This window comes from Anoplopoma fimbria, chromosome 19 (assembly GCF_027596085.1).
Source record: "Anoplopoma fimbria isolate UVic2021 breed Golden Eagle Sablefish chromosome 19, Afim_UVic_2022, whole genome shotgun sequence".
NCBI lineage: Eukaryota > Metazoa > Chordata > Actinopteri > Perciformes > Anoplopomatidae > Anoplopoma > Anoplopoma fimbria.
Window position 1 is genome coordinate 1,398,474 of NC_072467.1, and position 25,145 is coordinate 1,423,618.

General features: G+C 41.9%; 1 protein-coding gene across 1 annotated transcript; it reads left to right on the forward strand.

The window, feature by feature from the left end:
* The first annotated feature begins 1,255 nt into the window (after window positions 1–1,255).
* On the forward strand, window positions 1,256–19,776 carry klf13 (Kruppel-like factor 13). The gene is made up of 2 exons (XM_054620093.1): window positions 1,256–2,085; window positions 13,101–19,776. The coding sequence occupies exons 1-2, from the start codon at window positions 1,608–1,610 to the stop codon at window positions 13,427–13,429; spliced, it is 807 nt and encodes a 268-aa protein (XP_054476068.1). The 5' UTR covers window positions 1,256–1,607; the 3' UTR covers window positions 13,430–19,776.
* The last annotated feature ends 5,369 nt before the right edge of the window (window positions 19,777–25,145 follow it).

Consider the following 25,145-nt stretch of genomic DNA (forward strand, 5'->3'; position numbering starts at 1 on the left):
ATTGTCTGTGTAGTTGTATAGTATGTGTATTTATTGTCTGTGTAGTTGTATAGTATGTGTATTTATTGTCTGTGTAGTTGTATAGTATGTGTATTTATTGTCTGTGTAGTTGTATAGTATGTGTATTTATTGTCTGTGTAGTTGTATAGTATGTGTATTTATTGTCTGTGTAGTTGTATAGTATGTGTATTTATTGTCTGTGTAGTTGTATAGTATGTGTATTTATTGTCTGTGTAGTTGTATAGTATGTGTATTTATTGTCTGTGTAGTTGTATAGTATGTGTATTTATTGTCTGTGTAGTTGTATAGTATGTGTATTTAGTGTCTGTGTAGTTGTATAGTATGTGTATTTATTGTCTGTGTAGTTGTATAGTATGTGTATTATTGTCTGTGTAGTTGTATAGTATGTGTATTTATTGTGTAGTTGTATAGTATGTGTATTTATTGTCTGTGTAGTTGTATAGTATGTGTATTTATTGTCTGTGTCTGTGTAGTTGTATAGTATGTGTATTTATTGTCTGTGTAGTTGTATAGTATAATATGTGTATTTATTGTCTGTGTAGTTGTATAGTATGTGTATTTATTGTCTGTGTAGTTGTATAGTATGTGTATTTATTGTCTGTGTAGTTGTATAGTATGTGTATTTATTGTCTGTGTAGTTGTATAGTATGTGTATTTATTGTTTGTGTAGTTGTATAGTATGTGTATTTATTGTCTGTGTCTGTGTAGTTGTATAGTATGTGTATTTATTGTCTGTGTAGTTGTATAGTATGTGTATTTATTGTGTAGTTGTATAGTATGTGTATTTATTGTCTGTGTAGTTGTATAGTATGTGTATTTATTGTCTGTGTAGTTGTATAGTATGTGTATTTATTGTCTGTGTAGTTGTATAGTATGTGTATTTATTGTCTGTGTAGTTGTATAGTATGTGTATTTATTGTCTGTGTAGTTGAGCTGCTGCAACACTTGAATTTAAATCAATAAAGGAATATAATAATAATATAATAATAACACTGCTGCAGAATGCCCTCCCTTATAATAACACATGTACTCTTCCCTAAAGGTCTCCTGTGAGATACATCATCTGAATGCATGGAGGCAACCTGTGGTGAAACTTCCAAGTAACTGGTGTTGCTCGGTGCGTTTGGGGACATGTTGCACCAATGAACGACCGCTGCTGTGACGCTGCTGCCGGCCGACACGCCTCCAGCGTGGATACCAGCAGCAGGAACAGGCTCTCTGTGCTGGAGAGGGTTCGAAGCCACGATGGGAGTGAACGCATCTAAGTTTGCAGAGGTCCTGTCACCAGCGACGTTGCACTAAACAAAGACTTCTGGTTTCTTTTTTCTCTCTCTGAAGGGGTTTGTCTGCTTTTTTTTTTTTTTTTTTTTTTTTTTTTTTTTTTTTTTGGTGTCCGAGGCGTTTCTCTCACAGGATGTTGACAATATTGGAAAGCCGGGTAAGATCATAAAGTCAGTTCTCTCTTGATGAGAACGACCTCCTCCTCCTCCTCTTCATCCTCCTCCTCCTCCTCACCACCACCTCCTCACAAAGGGAACCACGGAACAAGTTTTTCTTTTCTCACGCCATCATTTTCTATTTTTTGAATGTCATTTAGGAGCAGAGGAGGCTGTTTCAAAGACAAAATGGATCACTTTGCAGCAGAGTGCCTTGTTTCAATGTCCAGTCGTGCAATTGTTCACGCTCCTAAAGGGAATAGGGAGATTAAACCAGAAACCCCGTCCTCCTCCAAGAACGGAGAGGAAATGAAAGAACCTTTGGTGAAAGACAACTCCTCTCTTTTTGTGGTGGCTCGGATTCTTGCGGATTTTAACCAGCAGACTCCCAATAATGTTGCCGAGCAGGCAAAAATAAAGGATGAGAGCATGCCGAGCCTCCTAGATGATGGAAACTCTGCCACACCTACCACCATCTCCGACCCTTCTCTCAAACAAAGAGGCAAAAGATCGAGAGGTCGAACTGAGCAGGAATCACCTCAGAAAAAGCACAAATGCCACTATTCAGGTTGTGAAAAAGTTTATGGCAAATCATCCCACCTCAAAGCTCATCTAAGGACACACACAGGTCAGTTTCATTGGATTGCTTGTTGCTGTGACTTATTGTATTCCCCTTGCCTATATGAGAATGGATTATTACAACCGAGAATACTGATAAGAAGTGTGGTTTCTCTTACAGTAAGCTGTGTATGACTGCTGTGCTTCCTTACAGTCATATGTGTGGTAAATGTGCTAAACATTCACGGATCCACCCTCAATGGGAATAACCGGTTGCCTAGAATAAAAAGAAAAACAGAATTGGTGCATATGTGTGAATAATTGCATTGTTCCTTTAAGTTGTGTGAACTTTGCGTAATATCCTTTAATTTCAGGAGAGGGAGGGAGGGAGTCAGAAAATAGTGCCACTCCCACTCTAGTCTCTAAGCTTTGTCAGTGCTTTCCTCTTGCAACCCCCCTCCTTCCTGCGTTGGACAGTATGTTCAGTCCTGCAGTACACAATGACACTGATCGGGTTTCCAGTTTGTTTGTTTTCTTCTGCACACATTCATTTAAGCCAACTTTGGAAAAAAAACAAAAACAACAACAATGCGCACATCACAGAATAAACCAATAAAAATGGGCATGCAAAAAGTTTCCAGCACCGATCCAGTACTCTGCAGAGTGAAGGCTCCAGATCAGCAGTATGTGCTGCCTTTGACCTCCCTGAAGGACCATACCTCCATATTTGCTCTTTGCATTCCGCAGGATAGGCTACTGAGAGGGGGGTGAGAGATGTAGATCGACTCAGATTGAGGGGGTTGATGCGAGCTGTGCAGTCGCCTGTCTGCCCAGAGCCCTTTGTTGTGATGTGCCACACCCCCACTAGACAGACTGCCAGCTGATCTGGCCAGCAACAGACTCAGCTAGCTGAGCCTCGACTGAGGAGCCTCTCCTTCCCCTCTGTAGACTGCAGCTCACACTCCCTTCTTCCCACCACTGGCCCCCATTCATTTCACACACTAACACACACTAACACACATACATACATGCATACATCAGCCTGACAGCCCAGAAACAAAACACATCTCTCTGGTTCACACAAGAAAACGCCCTCCTGTGAACAACTTGACCCATATTTGAGTCATATAGAAATTGAATTCCAAAAAAAAGCCCAAATGACAAATCAGGTAACTTTTTGACATTGAACCCCCCCTCATTTGTCCCAATATTAAAAGTCAGTGACCCATCCTTACATGGGTACATTATTGTCTCGTTGTCTATTCCTCTTTCTTCACCTGCCTTTGTATCATGATATACTCCCCTGCCTGGTTTTGTGTCCTTATATGACCAGATGCTTTATCCTTTGGAAGAATTTCATATGGAAGCCATATGTGATTAAAAAAAAAAAAAGCAAGTACACACCATAAAACATGCTTGCTATAGAGAGATTTTCTTCTAGATTAGTCCAATTTATAAATTCTTATTAAGAATATAAAACACCACATTTTGTTCATCAGCTGAAGCTTGGTGCATTGGTGTATAATACATGTTAGTCAAGAACAGGAAGGAGACACTCATTTGGTTTATGAATGTAGATAAAAAATAGGCGCCCGTAATACAGTATCATTACTTAAATGGAGGGCATAAAACGCCTGTGTCTCTTACACTGTGTGTTTTAGTGCGGTTTTATAACCTGTCTATCATCCCTGCCCATGTCTCTTTCCCTTTTAAGCCTTTCCTTTCTTTTGGGATTCACTCCTGTGTCTGGCTTTGTGATTGGTCTGTATCTTATAATTTTCAGATAAGGTTTCTTCTTATTTGATTGGTTAGTGACTGAACGTGAGTCATCTCAGGTTGGATTCCTCATCTCAGCCAAACTTGCAGCAGCGCTCCCAGAGAGCCAGCCTCCGGTGCTCACTGTGCTTCCCTTCAGCCCCGTCCATGTGTTTTTAAAGCATTTTTTCTTTCTCTGTATAAGCCCAGCCCTTGTCTCTTTGCCAATTAAGCTTTTCCTTTCGCCTGCCTCTCTGTTTGGATATGCTCCGGCGTCAGGCTTCATGATTGGGTTTTTTCCCATAAATTCTAATAATAAGGGCTCTTTCTGCTTATTTGATTGGATAGTCCCAGAATGTGGGTCATCTGAGTTCAACCAGGCTGCCTCAGCCAACCTTGCAGTGTTTTCACAGAGCCAGACTCTAGCAGCGAGCTTCCCTTCAGCCCCTACTAGCAGAGTCAGGAGAGAATGGATTCCAGCCCAGTCAGTCCCCGCCAAACACCGCTATCTAATTGAGGGGGGGAAACACTGTTATTGACTCTAAACAAAGAGCCAGGGACAAGGCGTCCTCAGCCGACTCCTTTAGCGCTCAAAGCCTTTTGTGTGTGTGTGTGTGTGTGGGGGATTTGGCAGTTTAAGAGGAGCTGAAACCTGAGCTACATTGTATTTCTTATGCAATGTCTACAACACATAAGGCTTTTATCATCTTCAATTCAAGCCATACAAGAAGTATTTTTTGTTTATTCTATGAACTTGCCATTAAGGAAGTTGTTTGTTTAAATTATAATCTTTTGTGAACTATGTAAAAAAAAATGAAGGGTCAGCATTCCTTAATTACCTATGCCATGAGGATAGTTTCAGCTTTATCTGCTCTTCTGATTTTCCCGCTGCTCCAGTATAATGAGGGGAATAAAAGTGCTCAAAGCATCATTTCAAAAACAAACTCAACAGCAGTATGTATTTTAGGAAATAATGTACTGTATAGCTCACAAAACTTGTTGTGAATAATTTTCATTCGATTCAAAAAATGTAATAAGGCCTGTGGATTATCCTGAGCAACTGGGAACTATCTATTTTTAGGGTCTTTAATAGTTCCCCGATTAAGGGTCTCCGCTAAGGAGTAAGTTGGTTCATTTAAGGTTCTTTCACATTGTAAGAGGGTCATCAGGATGCAGCAGACTTGAGGGAAAATGCTGAATTTAAATCGCTCATTATACTGCATTGAGTTTGATGGCGAGGAATCTCCACAGTTTAGGGCACTAAGGTTACCAGACAGCTTTTGTCTGGTCTCCCGGTGTGTGAGGGTGGGGCTTTTCTATGACATATACACTTATCTCCTAGTATGGAAAATGCCATCATGTAATGCAGATCAACTCAGTTTTAAGTTGAACAAATTAAGGTCATATACATTAAACTGCTTGTGATTCTTTCTGAAGACTTTCCTCAGCACCAGCTAGATTCTTTTCATTCATTCTTTGTCGACTCTTTGTCTTAAGAAGCATAACCGACTCCAATGACGAAGACCCACTTTCCCAAGAGGTGTCCTGTGGTCATGAAGTACATGGTGTTTTCTGTGAAGCCTCATTACTCTGCTCTGGTCGTGTCATGCAGACGACCATCTCTAAGGGAGAGATGGCGCTTGACAAGCTCATTACAAGTCTTCTTCAGAAAGAACAGACCGGGCCCTCTGTGCCCCCCACAGCTGGGCCTCACAAAAGGCCATCTTGTCAGTGTCCATGGACCTATTCGAAAACTATTTGAATCACCGGAACGAAAAGGGTCAATATTTCACAAAGACAAAGAGCCCTAATGACATATTTTACAGTTGGTTTGACGTTTTGTCTGGACTTCTTTTGTGTTCTGCTGGGGGTACCTCTAATACTACGAGATGGCAGTAAATCCCTCTTCTGTCTGTCCTAAAAAAATAAGTGGCACCACCTGGCAGCAAAGTTCCACTGCCATGTAGACCCAGTTATTCATTCATGCTTTCTATTTTCAGCCAAATAACTGTGGTTAATGGCACTTTTTAAAATGTGAAATTATTCCAAATTCCACATGGAAATGGAGCGTCTGGTTATATATACTACATCTCTGCCAGTGGTTTTATATTTGGCTGCACTGCTACACAGAGTGCACAGTGTTCCTGTGTGGCTGGTGGTAGTGATGAGGTAGCAGGGTGGAGATGGGGTTTTCCTGCTCTTGCTTGAGCCTGACCTTGGCACAGCAATGGGTGCAAACTCTACTGGGGCACAAAAGGTCATTCTGTCTACCTGCCACATGGCAGGATTTCCACCATCCCACCCAGTTGAGCCATATTTCTCCTGATAAAACGACGACCCCTCTGTCAGAATATGCTCACAGTTTCCATTTGTCCCCATTCTGTAGACTTAAAATCAGTCAACCAACCACTGTGATCTGTACTGGAATATCTTAACAACTATTTGATGGATTGCCATGGATTTTTGTACATACGTTCATTATCCTCAGATGATGAACCTGACTGACTTTGGTGATCCCCTGATTTTTCTTCTTGACCAACTAGCAGGTCAGTTTTCACTGGTCTAACACTGAATAGGTGCATTGTCTCCAAAACTGGGAACAGGCATACATGGTTCCTGGATGATGAATCCTAGTGACTTTGGGGATTCCCCTACTTTTCCTATTATGCCACTATGATGTTGACATTTTTGGTTGAGGTCAATATTGTAATTTGTCCAGCACTTTGGGTTAAGACCATATACCTGCAAAACCAACAACATTCTCTTCAACCTCAATTGTACTTTTTCTTTTGTGGTAATTAGCAAATGATAGCATGCTAACACGCTCTACTAAGGTGGTAAGTGTGGTAAGCATTTTTGTCATTGTCATTCTGAGCATGACATTAGCATTTAGCTCAATGCACTATTGAGCCTAAGTACATCCCCACAGAGCTGCTATTGTAGACTCGTAGTGTTGTTATCGATTTAGTGATGCATTTTCTTCTGCTGTAAGATAAGACGTTTTACTTGTGATTTAAATCTGGTTGGCCCCTGAGGGCAACGTGAAGCTGTACAGTATGCGTCCAATGGAAACAAGGTATTAGTTAAATCTACTTTATCCTTGGGATGTAAAAAAACCAAACTGGAGTCGCCATATTGCCTTCTCTAATCCTTTGGTGCAGCATTCCTGCTCCATGAAAGACATCCTTGAGGCTTGTGCTGGTGCACATGCTGTCCATGTGCTATCCTATATGGACACAGTAAAGCTCACAGTGGGATAGTTTCTCACTAATGTTGGAATGTAAATCTAATATAACTGATTAAACAGCGAAGCGTGCACGGTGGATACTCCCAATACTGACGGGCCTTTGCCAGGCAGTTCCCTGGCTTTGTTGCCTTCAGTGGCCCACAGGGCTCATGTATTCTTTAGTTAGCTCTGGAGTAGTTTCTATAAAAGCTGCACTGTCTATTCCCCCCACCAGCCCCTCCCATCCTTCTCCAGCCTGCAAAGAAAAATAGGTGCTGAAGCGTGTTGTGTTGTGAGGCTGAGCCCCGGCCACGGCTGTGGCGTGGTGTTGATTACAAGAGGCAGGAAGAGAGGGATACAGACCTGTGGAACACTGTGCATTCTTTTTACCTCTCCTGTTCACAAACCGCCAACCACATCTCGCATGCAAGGGAGGGATCTGCAGTACAAAGACAGAGAATATACAGTGCGGCAGGGTGGGGGTGGGGTAAGATACCGGGATATTCACTGTCAATGCCCTCCATTGATGTAGGTCATTTATTCAGCTGCATCTGCAGCTAATCTGATTAATGTTTGGAAGGGCTGTGACCTCTGCAGCAGAGAACACCCCTGTCAGCCCGGCACTCACGGGGTCCCATCTGAGAGCTAGACTGTATCCTCTGTGTTGTGTTCAGCTCATCTGGATGAGGAATGGCTGTGGAGCTAATGTCAGAGGGAGTGTCTTTTCTTTAGTTGGGCCGTTATGTGCCCTATGAATGTAAGGTGTGTCCCCCTTCTCTGCGTGATTAATCAGACTGTGGACGACCACGACACAAGGGTGTGGCCCTTCTCACGAGATCAGGAGTATTATGTGGAGTCTTGGGGGAAGGAGGGCATGAGCATTTTCTCTGTCAGACATGGAAATATCTATCTCCCACCTACTGCCAGAGTGTCAGGTATGACATTGGATAGCTGGCACTATCTCCAGCCTGTATCTCCTCATATCGCAGTGTTGTGAGGCCTCTTGCGATCTGGCAGGGCTATGGCTCTTTGTTTGGTGCCGGTTAGTACGTATGTCTGTCACGTTTGAGCTATAGTGTCACACTCCATCTGTAGAATGAGCTGGCATTGTGCTGTGTGAGTGAGAGTCCCGGATGATGGGGCATCCCTACACCCACTTGCTTCTGTGGACCAACTGTAAACACCCATTAACGGCTGCAGCTGTGTGCATGTCCTCAGTTAACCAGGGTTTAAAATATAAGGAGAATGCCTGTAACACATCAAGGCTGCAGGTTGTTTTAGCATGCACTCAAGGCCGAAAGAGAGTGCCCACTCTAACTAATTGAGGCGAATGTGATGAGCTGGTCAATGCAGGCGGGCTACCACTACCTTTCCCTTAAAGAGTTAAGGGGATGAAGTAATGTATGGTTAAGTGTGTGCAGGAATCAGACGGTCACACTCGACCCAGCTGCGTGTCTCCGGGTGAATGTCAATAGCCCTGTGCAGTGCAGACCAAGGGGAGTGAGTTACGGTTAGTAAGCATAGCCTTTCTGATGAAATGCATTACAGGATCGCTTCTCCTGCTGGGATCGAGGCTGTTGCTATTGTTCACAACCCTAACAGCCATAGGCCCACAAGGGGCGGCATGCTATTCAACGACAAGCAAGGTCCCTCTCAATAAAGACAAAAGATGATAAAAGTTAAAATCCTTCCTGTTTTCTGAGCTTTTTTTCCACCTTGAGATGGTCCTCATCACAAGCACCTGACCCACCAGAGGCTCATTTATTTCTCCTGCAGTAACTGCGTATTCTTGACTCTGAATGGAGCTTCTGAGAAAACGTGTTTTGATTGAGTGATTTTCTTTGCAATTTGACTCCTTTCCAACTGAGTTAATTTCTCGTAGACAAGGAGCCATTTAAACAGTTATGAGGTCAGATATGTTTCAAATCAAGTAGTGTCTTTTTTTTTTTTTTTACCTCTACAGACCACAGAACTTTGAAGCCTTTGTTGTTTTTTGCACAAGCGAAGCCTGCATATCCTGCTGCACGAGCAATGAAAATAGAAGCTGTAAAAGCCATAATGTGTATTCATTGTTCTGCACACACATGTTACTTTTCAGATCATTTTGGCGTGTAACAGTGTAGAGGGAGAGGCTGGGCTCAGTTGGGATAACCCTGTCTGCTCCAGTGGTTTTTGCTGATGAGGGAGGCAGTCATTTTAGTATTACCCAAAATCCCATGGATGGTTGTCTGCTGGCTCCTGGTTGGTTACAGGTCATAGTCTGTTGTAAACATGCAACCAAATTACAGGACTGTGCTGAGCCCTACCTCTGGAGTTAGTGGTGTCCCTCTCATTTCATGCTGCCAAGCTGCCTGTGCCACTAAGCTTGCACTGAAGTGAGGTAGCTCCAACTCTAATGAGTTGTGATCTAAAGTCTGACTCCAGTTTAACTTTCCCTGCTCGAGCTGTTTGCTTGCAAAAGTCAATGCAGGTTTTAGTGCGGCCCTTGTTTTTGTTCTGAGCTCTGTAAAAGATATTTCCTGCTCTGGTTCTCACCGTGCAGGCAGAGCAAAGTCAACTTCAAGGTGATCTCTTATGTATCCACAGGAACTGTATTTTTTTCCCCTCCTCACCCTGCAGAGCTATTTACTCTAGCTCTCTTACGGCAGGCTCACGTGAAAGTACACTGTGTGAGTTTGGCCCAAGCCTGAGGACACACCAGGAATCTTATCTGCTCTTGTTTGAAATGCTGGTAGCTGTTTGTTGGAGCAGGTGACCGAGTTCAGTTCCTGCACCGCTGCTCACGTCAAAAAGAGATTTGATCTCGCCTTTGCAGACAGCATCCCTTACAACATGGAGACAACTCGGATTACATTTCTCTTAACCATTTCTGCGGAAAACCCAGAAGCCAAAGATTCTAAAATATGAATGAGAGAAGGACGGGAGAGGAGCAGAGATGAGCTGTTTATTTACTGACCCAATGGCCTCGGAGAGAACAGTTATATAACAAGAGTGCCTGTGACATAATCCTTGGAGGGGGGACACTAGTGCTTAGTAGAGATACAGTTGGCGTGCATGATGTAACTCACTTTACGGGTAACTGGGTCACTGTGTTCGTTAGGGGAAAAAGCCCCCCCCCTCTGCAACTGACACATTCTGAGAAACACAAACCACACCCTGGATGTGGACGCTGCCAGAGATGGGTTAACCAATCGGTGGGGCCTGGCGTCTCGATCGCCACGGCGCCCTGCTGTGACAACACTGGAACTAGATGGGAGTTAGAGCAGGGTAAAGGGGGGCAGCTTGCAGCATTCTTCTTTCAACAGAGATGCTGAGTAATATCTGCAGTGTATTCGAATATCTTGGCGAGAGACATCCTCCTACCACAGAGGGTAATAACCCCTATCTGTATTTCCACTCCACCACAGTATTTTTTTTCCCTAAAGCTCCTCATTGTTACCCTAAAATCATTTTTTACTGCCCTCATGGGAATCTCAATCCTCACGTTATGAAAGAAGCACAATGAATTAGGGCATTGCATGTTTTTTTAAATTTATGTTTTCAACCTTTCAAGGCTGACATTAAAGCAGCAGGATTTTTAATACATATTCATATTGTTGACCTAAATGCCAAAAGCAAGTTAGCGGGAGGTGCAAATGGGCGGTGTATCTTTTAATTCTGCATTTTCTAAGTATTCACTGAGCTCTAAATAATTTGACGCGCCTCTGTAAATTGCTTCTCGATACCTGATGCTTTCACTATAACTATATTACTGTATCAGGGCAGTAAGACTGGATATCTCAGCCTAGCTCTCTGGTGTCTGGTTAAATATTAATGTAGTTGGATCCGTTACACTGGTTATTGAGCCTTAAGCAGCCCGCAGAGCTAAGCTTTACTTTTTAGCCAATAACTAATTTTGCAGTGCCAGGTGGCAGCACAGGCTGCTTCTCTTGCTAATAAGGTATGAAATCAGACTATCATGAGTCTCTTCAATGAGATTAGTGTCTCAGAAGTTAAACTGCCTCCTTTTCTTTAGGGTTTAATCCAGGATGTGTAAATAGGGTCAAACAACCATCGCCTCCTTGTTTTTATGAATTGTAACTAATGCAGAGCAGATGGATTGGTTCTTTGTGTGTTAACTCCGCAGAAGGAGAACAGTGTAGAGGTTTTCGGGGAAAATCAGACAAGGCTGTGTGCAGTGTGTGTATATGCAAATGTTTTTTTTTTTTATCAGTTTCAAAGTTCACACACACTGAGCCCTCAGGAACTGTACTGGGCAGGGCCAACTGAGTTTGTCTGGAGCTGAGGTGAAGCGTCGGAGGCAGGAACACAGACCAGGCTGTCTAGACTTGCTCTGTCTGTCTGCATGTATTGTAACCATGCAGATTGGGGGGGGGGGGGGGGGCGAGACTAGTAGTGCACTGAGTTCTTGTTTTTGAGACTCATAGGCATCAGGTAGCATATGACTGTTTGATGTTGAACAGCGCTGTTTCCACTGTGGCCCTGAGGAAAACCACAGAACAAAGGAAGCGTTTGGCAGCCCGGCTCTTATGCGTCCTATAAACATTAACACATCTTAACACCTATTCCTTTTCATACCTCAAATCCCCAGCATGTGCACGCACGTGATGATTGACTTATCCTTATTCTCAGGAAAGTACCATAACATCAAAAGAGTGCAACCTGCCACCCTTCGCTATAGTACTGCAAGGTCACGCCGGTAAAATTAGAATGCTGGATGTTGCTATTGTCAGGCAGAAACTCAGTGAAATGGAACTAAATGGAATACAGTGTTATTCTTGACGGCCAGTGGATGCAGAGTGCTGCGTTCAGGCTCCATGCACACTGTTTCCACATCAGAATGGAAGGAAACCACAAGATATATAGTACCATCTGGCTTTAAGTAGATTTGTGTCAAAGCCCACTTTTATTGCCTGATGGAGGGGGGAAGGGTGTAATTTCCCATGTGCCGAGTCACAGATAGTTGCATGTTAGAAAATGGGCTGGGTAACCATTGTGAGTGTGATTAGCATCTGGAGCTTAGATAATTAAACTGCGTCAGCTCACCCAGCAGAGTTCCAATTTTTAGGTGATTTACCCACAGTCCCACATCTTTGAAGATCTCTTGGGTGGTTTTGATATCGTTCCATTTACTATCCTATCAGACCTAGCAATGACCTTGTGATCATTTTCCCTTGATGACACAGTCTACTATGCACAGAAAACAACACAGTCTTGTTCAGCAGGCTTGAAATCTGTCTGTTAGCTGTGCACAGCGTTCTTCTTGACGTGTTAACATGTAAACGCTTCATGGTGAGTCACTACTCTCACTATGATGAGCAATTTGGATCATGGTGAGCACCAGGCTGCATCACTGAGTTTCATTTGTTTCATTTTACACTCACTGACACTATCAATACTTGGTTTATTGTATATAAGTTTCTGTCATTGGAGCCGGTCCTGCAACCTAAAGCGCTTAAGCGTATATTTCGCATGTTTTGGCCACTCAAAAACAAATCACACAATCTTTACATTCTTGCCATTCCCTCCAGCAAGTATTCAGTTGCTCTATTTTGTAGTTTTATTCTAACTTTCCATCAGCCATTGGCTCTCATTTATTGCAGTATTGTGTTAAGGTCAACTTGCTAAGACTTATTGTTAGTTTGAGATAAGTAACTAATTTAAGTGCACATCATTTTTATTTCTGTCAATGTTACAATGTCACTGTTGCATATCAAAGCGTAGATGGAGTTGAAAAGTCTGCATTGCAAGACCACTGAACAATAATAAAATATAAAATAACAGGAGACCGGTTCACTGTGTACCTCACAGTAGCCACCTCACCTCAGGTTTTACAGAAATAAACTTAAGTTTAAAATGCTGACTGCACGGAATGTGACTAAAGTGTGTGGTGTACTTGAAAAATGTCAACTGTACAGGGGCCAAAAAACACAGAACATGGGGGGGAAAGGGTGCAAGAAGGTGTGGAAAATGATCAGAACTAAGCAGGCTAAATGCTTAAAACAAAATTTGCTAAAATAAAGGGGTTGTTGTTCTAAATGCCACGTTGCTATCTTCTTGTGTGATTCATCACTGAAGTAACTTCTTACCTCTGTCTGTTACAGGAGAACGGCCTTTCCCGTGTACTTGGCCCGACTGCAGTAAGAAGTTCGCCCGCTCAGATGAGCTGGCCCGCCACTACCGCACCCACACAGGGGAGAAGAAGTTCGGGTGCCCGCTTTGTGACAAGCGCTTCATGCGCAGCGACCACCTCATGAAGCACGCCCGGCGCCACTCAGATTTCCAACCCGGCATGCTGAAGAGGCCCCATGGTGGCGGCAGCGGCGGCACCACGCGTCCCAGCTCCCTCAGCGACTACAGCCGCTCGGATGCCTCCAGCCCCACCCTTAGCCCCGCCCTCAGCCCCGCCCTCAGCCCAGCCAACTCGCCTTAAACTGAAACCCAGTCGCACTTTCTGCCTCTGACCTGCGAGGCCTGCGTTTTTCTCCTAACACTTACGTGTTGCACAGTTGTCAGCAACCCCCCATTGCTATTCCTGCGCTTGCTGTGGTGTACCATACTGTACATAACTGCTTATTGTAGTGCAATTACTTGTGTGATCCTAAAAGAAGGTAATGCCTTTCACAGATGGCAATATTTACATTCTGTACCATATGTCTGTATTTTTTTAGCTTCTGATCATGGCTAGTTGTCCAATGTATGTTCTCAGTCAGCTAAACAAGGTTTGGAAGAAAAGAAAACAGACACCCTGACAAGTCTTATCAAAATGGGGTTTTCTTTGATTTCTTTTTGAATGGGTGAGGAGAAGGGGTACACACACACCTCAGGATTGAAGACAGTTGCTATTTCTGTAATACCACAGTACTTCAAAGTACTCACATTGACTGCACAATATACTCATCACTTTACTCTGAAATTCAACAGGGGTTGAATTTTATGCCCTTCTCAGGGATGGCCTTGTTAGCTTGAAAGAATGAATATGGTGAAGAGAATCATACAGTACATATATAGCAGCCTTACACTCAACACAATTTTGCACTCTTTGTTTTTATTTGTGTGTTAGTTTTCACGTTTCGTGGAAACTAGCCCTACGGTCATACGGTCAATAGTACACAGAACTCATGTCTTCATGCTCTGGGTGGGGTTCACATGTAATGCAATTGCTGTGTGTTAACAAGACGATCCCCAAACCTTCACCTCAGTAAACAAAACACATCTGTTCCTCCATTGCAACGTCGACATTTAGTTGCCATTACACTGGGTTAAATATGTATATCTGCATGTTGGGAGGATCAGGGTTATATTGGGTCAACAGTTACTCAGTTGGAGAAACTTTAAAGACTTTTAATATAGACAGTTAAGTTTCAAAGCAGCTGTTCGTGCTTTTTTTTTTTTTAAAAGTACTATATCATCAGCCAGTATTTCACACAAAATGGACACAAAGGGACTTTAGTTGAAACAACTCTCTCTGAAGCACATAGGAAAAAGTACCAAAGACAAGAGTGAATGAAAGCCTTCCATTCAGTCTTGTAAACTGCCCTTAACTGAGGCCTGGGGCTGGTGGTTGGCAGTACCACAGGTAGAACCAGACAGCTTGCTCTCTGCCTTTTGTGGCCTCCCTTGAGGAAACAGCTGCATCCCACAAGAAGCTATTCACAGCCCGCAGCAGGAGTGCTAACATGCCATTCCTGAGGAGTGCTCCCTCGCCCATCTGGCTCTACCTGCCCTGTCAGAAATTGGTGAAGCTCCAACTCTGCCAAATTGCATAAGGGGGTTCAAATGTAGGCCAGAGTGTTGGGCAGAGCTGAGCTGGGCTTGGCTGCGACATGGCGGAGAACAGAGCGCACAAAGCAGCTATCTACAATAGACAGGCAAGAGAGGGCAAGCCCGGATAAAAGAGGAGAGGTTTATCATGAGCTGAGCAGCACAGAGGAGGAGACACCCAGTCCCAGACACCCCCATCTCCTCCTCCCTCCTTCTTCCTCCCTCCAACTGTTGAAGCAGTGAGCAGAAAAATAGCTGTAATTCGCGTGATTGTCCAACCTGTAGGATAAGATAAGTGTATGAACAACAGTACTACCTAGACAAAGCTAGCAGTGTGGGTGGGACGTACCAAGCTCCATCCTAAGCACAGGGAGAAATCCTTTACTACTGCTAGAGAGTCAAATTTCACAATGCCAAGGAAAATGTCGCTCCGAATTCATAGTGATAAACCAGAGCTCTAAAACAGCTGCTTTCAAACTTCTCTCTCTTGCAACAGGGGGGGCTTTTAAACTGTTGTAAAAACATTTGAACCAAAACGAACATATCAGCAAAGTGCAGTGCTCTCCAGCCTCACGTCGTCCTCCCTGTGAAGCTCAGATGCCCCGTGAGAAAGCTGATTTGTGTTTCTAGACAGACATGCCTCAATAAGTCAGGCAAAAGGCACAGTAAACCTTCCATGGAAGCGGGCACCACTATCCAAACTGCTGCAGCCCAGCCAGTCTGTGTTATGCCTACATTTTCTCTTAATGCTTCAGCACTATGGCCGGAAATGATTGCATCCATGTATTTGGTCCTGTCAGACCCCTCCAGACTGTTGTCGTCATGAATTGCATGTGCTAGCTTCATCCTACCAGCGACTCTTGCCCTGCAGTCCCGTGCTTCACACTATATGCATGTTAACAACTGCGCCTTGGAAGCGTAGAGGGTTTTTTGAGGCGATCTGGCAGGTGTAAGTTCATGAATGGACGGCCTTGTCCCTCGTTCTCCACAGCAGCCATCTCTCTTTAAAGCTGTGAAGAATCAGCTCTGTCACATCCTCCAGAAAAGAAAACATCACTTATTTGGATCAAATGCAGTAGTTTCCTCAAAACACCACATGTTTTAAAAAACAACAACAACCCTCTGTAAGATGTTAAAATAGTTTCCAGGCTGGAAGATGACACTTTGAATGCCACTGATCAGCAGCTCTTTGTGAAAGAAGCACTGAGAGGGTTTTACATTTACCATTTCTGGAAAAAAAACTTTGATTTTCACAAACAAACTCTTCAAATGGCTGTTGAGCAGCTTTTTGTGGTATCTATCCATGACTCTTTTTCTTTTGTTATAGTAAATTTCTGACTTGGTTTGTAGTGTAACTTTCTCTTGCAAAAAAATATTTCTCAGTAGCTCACCCTCAAGCAGGTTTCATGAATCACTTTCTTAATCCATAATCTTTACATTTACCTCAGGGTCGACATCCGCAAAGCAGATATGGGACAGTTTGTGGATTTTGTTGTAACATCAGTTGCTGCACAGAAATGTCTGCCAGCCTCCCCCCCCACCCCAGTGTTCCTGGGTGCTTGGTGCTCACTGCTGGTCAGTGTCCCACCACACTGGAAACACAGGAACACCTCCTCGCGGGGCCCAGCTCCTGCCTATTATGTCTTCATAACATCCTACAGTCCTGCTATGTGCCTTAGTAAGCACTGGGCACTCTGGCGCTCTATTCAGTGAAACGCCCCTTTAAACACCTTTGACCCTTTAGTGTCAGTGGACTTACAGTAGGCAGGAAGCTCCTACCATCTGAACATAAACTGACTGTGACAGTGTAAACATCCCAGTCTATCCATCCATCCAGACTGCACCAGTGAAATATAGGCCTCCACAGGCATGAGTGTCCCATAACTTTTTTTTCTCACTGTACCAAATCTACTTGAATAATTCAACACAAAAGGCCATTGAACACAGTTTTGTACATGTCCATTTTTACTGTACTTGCTTTTGTTGTCAAATAATTATTAACCTCTCTGGAGAAAGGTGTATAGTCTGTTTGATTTATTCTGTTTTTTTTCTAGATTTTCCATTGTCTTCAGGTCATTTCAGCATCTCTTTCGTATATATCACAGCATAAGGTTGACTGGTTTTGTCAGGCTGTTTAAAAGCACCGTATTTTGTTAAAAATAATACATTTATCCCTGTAAAATGGGGTTTACCCCTTTTATCAGAAACAATTAATACTCCGTTGATGTCAGGATGCAGGTTATTCCATTTAGCCTGTTATCCAAAAATTCCTCAGTCAAAAAACGAAAGGATTGTTTGGGGTGATGAACGTCCTGACCTCTCTGTTCGACAGTTTCAGATGGAGTGACTTCTTTTCCTTTATTATTTAGATCATTTTTTCCATAAGAATAGAGACCACAGCATTGTGAGTTAGCGATGTAGTCATGAGTTTTATTATTGTTTTTTTTGTCTCACATAAAATGCTTGTATATTTTTCAAAAATCATACCTCTTGAAATATTTGACTTTTGTTGTACCTTCATATCTTTTCAAAACATCCATCATGTAGCTTACGTTTGCTTGATGAGTAGCACAAATAATTGGTGGTTTTATTTGTCCCTACTTGAATGATGAAAGGAAGAGAGAAAAGAAAATAGAAAGAAAAAAGGAAACTTTTTTCTGTAAAACAAAACAAAAAAACAAAAAACACTGGGCTAAATTTTATATAATCATCCGATGTTGTCAGGGTCTTGCACATCCTTGTAGATTCAAAATGTAATCTTTCCAGGAAATAATAAAACCTTATTTTTATTATTTTATGTTAAACAGATATTTAAAACACCCCTCCTCTACTGAGCTCCATATATTTATCTTAGTTAAAAATGGTTTATATGAGGGATGTTGTCAGCTGTAAATTACTTAGAAACTCCACTTCAGCATTTTTTAATCCAACTTTATGATTGTAATCCCCGTAACATTACAGCGTTTGACATTTGTCAAACAAAAAAAGGACTTAAAACAATGACAAAATGGAAATACAAGGTTTCTACAAGATGCTAACTGTGTACCAGTTATTATTTTTTTCTGCTAATTGTAAAATGATATTAAAGTGAATTGGTTGTTGCCTAGTATGTAAAGAACTAACATGAATCTTATTTTTAAAAATCATATAAATTACATGAATATATCGCTGATCAGATCGTCTCATCTTCATGACTGGTCTCAGTGTACAAGCATGATTGATGCAATTGTGTGCCAAAACTATAATGGTAACTTCATAAAGATACAAAAGTTGAGGGTAAAAAAATCTAGCTACTATCGGACATTTAACAAACTTGTACAGTTTTATATAAGTGTGACATGTTTTTATGTAATGTACAGGATTTAAAGAAGCAACTCTGTGTATTTGATATGCAAGTGCTCTAAGTTAAATAATTATTTTCTGCTTTATGTAAACATTTTGATTGTGTAGCTTTGTTTTCATTTTGGTTCTTGTTATTTAATTTTTACTTCTTTTTTTTTGCTGTACAATATTTTAGCAATGTATAATGGCTTATTGCAGGTATTTTGACATAAACAATCTTAATGATGATGAAAGCCCAACCATTCCAAAGGATTGAAAATTGCATTTGCTATAAATGTGCTGCTTTCATGGACCGATGCATTTTTGTAGGTTATGAATCGAAGTCTGTCTTGACTGTGAGGTTTTAAACATTGTGAGTTGTCCACAAGGTACGTTTCTCATTGTCAACGTTTCCCAGGTTTAACCTCTCCTTTCTACTCTGCAGGATCTTTAAGCTAAGCCAATTTGAATGAACAACATACATGCAATATTTTAGTTAAGTATTATAATATGTAATATTTAAAAGACTAGGACGTACAGAGTATGTCCTCCCTCGTGTCAAAGCCCTGAGGCTCGGGGAGTGATGTTTTAAGAGGCAGCCATGATAGGAGAGAGTGGTTCTTCAGAATGAGAAGGAGATTTGAGTTCTCGCAGCTCATCAAAAGCTCCACAGTTACAAGTTGTTACCAAAGGCTATGAAGGGAAAGATGAATGTGGCAGTAACTTTGAACCCAACCCAGTTTGGACCTTTGGGTTCAACTTTATATGCTGTAAGTGCTGATCAATGGATGTTGTGCTTGATATGGACCTTTTTCTACATCTCAATTAAGCAGGTTTCTTTTTTCTTTCTTTTTGAAAATCACTTGAATGAACAAAAACTATAAATCTTACGAGCAAACTAATTCTCACTGAGTAAAAGACGAGAAACAAAAGAGACTGCGTGAGTAGGACCATGCAGTGGAGTAGACCACATCTGTCTGTACCCTTCACTGACCATGTGGTCTCGCTTGACTGCCCAAACTGACACTGTGCGTCATTTGCTCTTCACTGAAGAAATGCACGCTGACAAAAAAAGACTTTGCTCAAGCTTTGGATATTTTTGCCCTGAAAGGATTAGTCTGTTCCAGGTTATGCAGCACACAGTGCTGTGAATGACCTCCCTTTAATAACAAAAAGAGAGCCACTCACCAGCCTTTTGGTTCTGTTTCCTGTACCTGTTTGTCCTCAGTGTACCTCCTCAGTGTAATGTTGCTCTCTTGATACCTCTGTGTGTTTGTCCTCTGCCCATCACCATCAGTTGCCTGTTGTAGTGACTCCATGGTGCTGCTTCTCCTTTCAGCACCAGTATAATCTAATCTGTAAATAACTCTCGACTCAGCTATGGCCAGTACATTTTCTTATGACCTCACTCTAACCTTCAGGTGTCATTTTTTTTTTTTCTCTCTCAGCAAACCAAAATCACTACATTCAAGTATTACAGTTGTACAGTTACTCGGATTCTACACACATCTAATGTGCTGGTCTTAGCTGCTCTGCTGTACCTTTTTATGGCATTATTTTCTACATGTTAGACGATATATTGTGACCATGTCCTATGCAAATATGAAAAATAACAGATTGTTGAATAATGTATGTTGTCATAACTTGTATGCATGATATAGTGAAGTTTACATTTGGAAATAAATTCATAAAATAAGCAGCTAAAATGTTGTTTTGTTTTGTGACAGTAGTGTAACTTTTTAACCAAAGTAACTTTTTGGATAATGATAAACGCTAAGACAGGCTAGTAGCATAAGAAGAGTAATTTAAGCATTTTGTAGGAATTAGATACATGAGATATAAAATAATAATTGATGAACTTCAGACGTACTGATTTTACTGAATTTTGTTAGCTTTGGACTGAGCCATGCTAGCTGTTTCCCCTCGTTTCCAGCCTTAATGTAAATTAACCAGCTGTAGCCTTAATCTTATATTTACCACTCAAATATGAGGGTGGTTTCAATGTTCCCATCTAATTCTCAGCAAGAAAGGGGATCCCAATTGTCTAAGTATTCCTTTAAGTCAGAGAACTGACTCAGTTATGTCTGTTGCATAAGCTAACATTAGCCAACATGAGCTAACAGTCATACCAAGTGAAGCGTGTGTTTCATGCATATAAATTTAACAATTCAATTTTAAGAGAAAGAGTGGTTTTATTCAATGTCAGATTTGTTTCATTCCACACATAAGGAAGTTCCTTGTTTATGATCAAAAGTATTCTAAACATAACAGCAGAGTTACAGCAGAGAACTATATAAATGGGTGGGGTGATATTTCTCAGTTAGACAGCCTTTCCTCACAAGTGTGCCACGTGCTTCAGTATTATTCTTGCAACAGGAAGTACACCTTGTTCCCTCATTTCACCCATGCAAATATTTACAGTAACTGCTGGGGTATCAACAATGGGCGGGGCACCAAATGCTGGGGACTCCTTCCTTCCCTATTGTATTTCAGGCCAGATAGACTGATAAATTGTGAGATGTTTCCTGTATATACCCAGTGCACTTGCAAATTCAGAGGAATGGATGATTCACTACCAATTGTAGCTTCCCACTGAGCAAAGTGCACTTTTAAACCCATGTGACACACAAAAAGCAGTTTCTCACTCCATCTGCATGTGCTGTTCTGCAAAAACACCACCAACATGCATTTATCCCTCCCTTGAGCCAAGTGGGCCCACCAACACCATGCAGAGACCGCAGGCGTGTCCTCTCCTACTCCATGATGAATCATGCGATGTGGAACGAAACAGGAAGGAAGAGAAAAAAAGAAGCCATTAAAATTTTTGATGAGGAGCCTGGTGTTCTCCCTGCTCAATCTGTACACCTCCTGTCTCCAGGCAGGTTATAGCGACCAGCACACCACGCTACACAAACAGACAAGCTGCCACCCCTGGCACCACCATACAAGTTGGTGTGCCATCACAGCCGGCATGTTCCCAGAGCTTGTTTTTCATATTTGTGTGGCAACACAAGGGACTTCTGCACAGTTCGTTTTCATGTGTTTATATTTAACCCAATTATTTTGATTGTCTTAAGCTCTGAATGTTGGCAGGGTGCTGTTGTCAAGGAAAATTGGGCTTTAAAAAGATAGGAATCCTGTATCTTTCCTCCATGTGAAAGTGGAGCCTCTGGTCCCTGAGACCACTGACTGAGATAATTCACACGAATCTTGCTGTATTACAAGAAAGATCTCAGGTTTTGGTGGTTGTGTGGGTGAGGCATTCTCTGGGTTGCACGTCTTTCAATCACGTGTTTATTCTCAGGATGACACATTTTCTCTTTTGTAGTGAGTTATATTGCTGCAGTAGCGAGGCAAAGTACACACAGTTATATGAGCAGTGACAACACATCTCGGCTAGTATCACCCTGCAAACAGGATGTGGGGGCGGAGGTGGTTTCAGTTTGACTGATTTATCTCTTCTGTCACATCTTTTCTTTGGATTATCAACTCCCGAGCACCCAGTCTCCAGGTAAAATCCTGCATGCTGAATAAACTCAGTGATTTACAGTGCGGTGAGAACCTTAACCATGAGATATTTCTAATGCATTGTCTAAGGGGAAAGCACAGTACATCGTGTGAGAGAGATGGAAGATGAGGATGAGGGGGTGGGTGGGTGGTGTTACCCGCTGCTGATTGGTGCTCCCAACCTAGAAACACTCAAAGTCTAAAGCGTGGGAGGCTTTGTGGGCTGGAAAGGGTCTATGCTCCACTGAGGTGTGTGGGCATCGCTGACTTTGAGACTCAGTGGAATTCATCCTCAGAAAAAAGAGGGAGAGATGTGGTCAGCAGTGGCAGTAGTGGTCTTAATCACACAGAGGCCTGTGTGTGTATGAGTGTGTGTGTGTGTGTGTGTACGTCCCTCTTCCTCCATGCCAAGCCCCAGAAGGCAGGCTGAAGGGCCATGTGATGCCACCCACCATCGAGTGCAGTGCATGGCGGGGCTGGCGCTAGATCCTGCAGAGCGGGTGGGATGAGCTCAGATATTGGAGGCTGGCACTGGCTGAGAACAAGGCTTAGCTATGGAAGTGAGGGGTTGGCGTTACCACTCACTGCAGCGGAGGCATCAAAGGCACCAACCTGCTTAAAACACAACAGCACTGTAAATACTGTCAGGTAGAGCCTTACAAACTAGTAAACCAGAATTGTGCAAATAGGATCTAAATTGATGTACCCACGTTTTATTTTCACCGTCTTAATGGGACAACTGCTTACCATAAAAATCAATATTTATGAACTATTGTGTTGCGTTAAGGCCTCTAATGGGTTTGTATTATGTGAGGAAGAAGGAGACAGATGCATCGGAAAGGGAAATAATAGGCATTCAGAATTACTATATCCTAGTTTTTTAGTTTAAAACGTTGAGTGAATTTAACAAAACATGGAGGCTGTGTTGAGAGGATGAGAGAGGTCTGCCAAACGACTGCTGTATGCCTGATAGAGCTCTTTGTTGCTTTGAAAAGCAAAGGGAGGTCCCTCATGCAAATTAAAAGGGAATTCTGAGAAAAGGGGATCCAAGAAAGAAGACAATGCACTCTGTCTCATTCGGTACTTGTTATGGAGGACGCAGGATTCAAGAGCTCTGGGACACATTGCTGTGAAAAAAGGACCCCTCGTGTGCCATTGTGTGACTAACATTAGACATCACGTGGAGATGTAATTCATCTTCAAAACTTAACAAGTCATTCCATATTATCAGCAGCCGCAGTCCACAGATGTGACCTGAAGCACGGGGAAACGGTTGGAGAAGTCTTAAGTCCAAACCACATAATTGTCTCCAGCAGCTGAGTCACGAGACCATATCTTAGTGAGAAGTATGCAATTCATCCCACACATTACAGGCTACTGCCCACTGAGCAACGGTTTTCTCACTCTCACTCCACCAACTCAGCCAGCTGCTACCGTACAGGCTGTGGATTCTTGAAAAAGCAAAGTCTAATTTTACCTCATATTTTTTTATTGAAAAGGATTTATTTTTAAAACCCTCATGAGCTCATTTGCATTAAGGAGTTCTGACAGAGACATGGACTGATTTGTTACTCTGACTAAACCTACATTCACTCTAGAAGTCACTATTTATCTCCTCACTAATTACACTCTGTTGGTGCATTTTAATTTAACAAAGCCTTACAGTATACAACCACGCTAGAGGCTATTTGAGGCTGTACTTTGGCACAGTGTTGCTTTGAGTTCAATGCTAACATGCTAAAATGTTTACCTTGTTCATCAGCTTAGCATTTAAGCATGCTAACACTTGTTAATTAGCATCAAACACAAGTACAGCTGCTTTTGTCGTTAGGTTGGCCGTCATAAAATCAAGAGAAAAGTTAGGAGGAGGAAAAGTTAAATTAATTATTAGTGGGAAAGTATTGTGTCTATCAAATTTCATGGCCATCCATCCAATTGTTGTAGTAGACATTAAAAGCAACACCACAAATGAACCTGGTGGCTGGAGATAAAGTCAGAGGATCACCAGTGTATACAGGATACATCCTCTAGGAACCATGAATGCTTGCACAAGATAAGTGAAATCTTTGACCAGCTAGAAGCGCTTCTCAAAAAGTCAAAAGATCTCGTAAGTCATTAGGATTCATCCTCTGGGAACCACAAATGTCTGTACAAAATTCTATGATGATATATTCAAAAGTGGTGGAGCAACTGATTGACTGGCTGGCATTGATCTGATAAAGCCATGCTGCTAGCTAGAAATGTAAAAAACAACCCTAAAAAGACACTATATTTACTTGACTGCTTGTGTTTATCCAACGATGTAATGATGATAATGTGACTGAAAGCCTCTGGTCACAGTTTTTAATGTGCTAGAATTAATCCCTTCTCACTCAGTTATTCTTGCAGGCTGCTTTTCTTGGTATTTGAAGATTGAATTAAGATGTAATTAAATTCAGCTATACATCTGCAAAGATAAATAAATAATTATCCATCCCAGTCATTTTTATTTAGTGTTTGATACCATTTGTCTCGATATGTGACATTTGCTCACATGCAGCAAGCCGTCACCAGATTTAACCATGGCAAGGTTGGAGGACACTCTCACATGAATGCACTTGCTGATTTTTCTGCTGCTTTTGGAAAGCCTGTTTCGCTGCGTGGCGTCGACTCTAATGCCAATGTTGGGGCTTCTATGGAGGGATAAAGCAGAGTTAGAGCTCCAACTCTGGAGTGCTGCCCTACTTGTCAGTTCTCTCCCAAGAATCTCAATGCTGTAACCTCAGAATGATTTTGGTGGAAATATTCCCCTCATTCTGTTTTGTTTGACTCATTCGAAAAGCAAGATTAATTTCCTTTTTTCCAACAATGCAGTCTTTTTAAATAACCATCAAAAGTGTCCTATTCTAGAAGTCAAATAGCCTTTTAAAGGGGCACTGCACTGATTTTACACATGAAGAGCAGTTCATTGGAAGGACTTTGCAGTTGTGTCCTGAGGGCTCTGGAGAATTTGTAAAGTCTGAGAAATTAACCCTGGTGATGTCATTAGGGTTATCTCAGCTTCAGCTTGGGGACTTTAAACTCCTTAAAGTCTGTGTTAAAAAGTTGAAGCAGAAGGTCTCTATAATAGAAACTGTTGAATCAAACTGGGAAACTAGGAATTGTAGGATCTAGTCTCTTTGGCGCTTGACCCACATTTGCGACACAAAAATCTGCATATTTTGGTCACTGTTGCATCAATTTTAAAGATTTTAAAGATTTTTTTCTCTTGCAAGTCCACCAACATTATGGTTCTGGTATCATAATGCAGTGATTTAACAGTCATAGAAAAAAGAAAAGAGGATGAAAGCAAATAGACAGTAAAAAAGTGTATTGTAGTGTATGTGGATCGAGAGAAACCTAAACAACTTGGTCTCCATGGTAACTTGATTGAATATTGATTTAAAAAAATCTAAATAAAATCTATTATCTGTAGATTTCCTGATGATAAAGTCCTTGAGGAAAAACAAAAATGACGCAGACACACCATGTTTGTAACAATAAACTATTTTTTTTCATATTTACATCTGTACCTAATG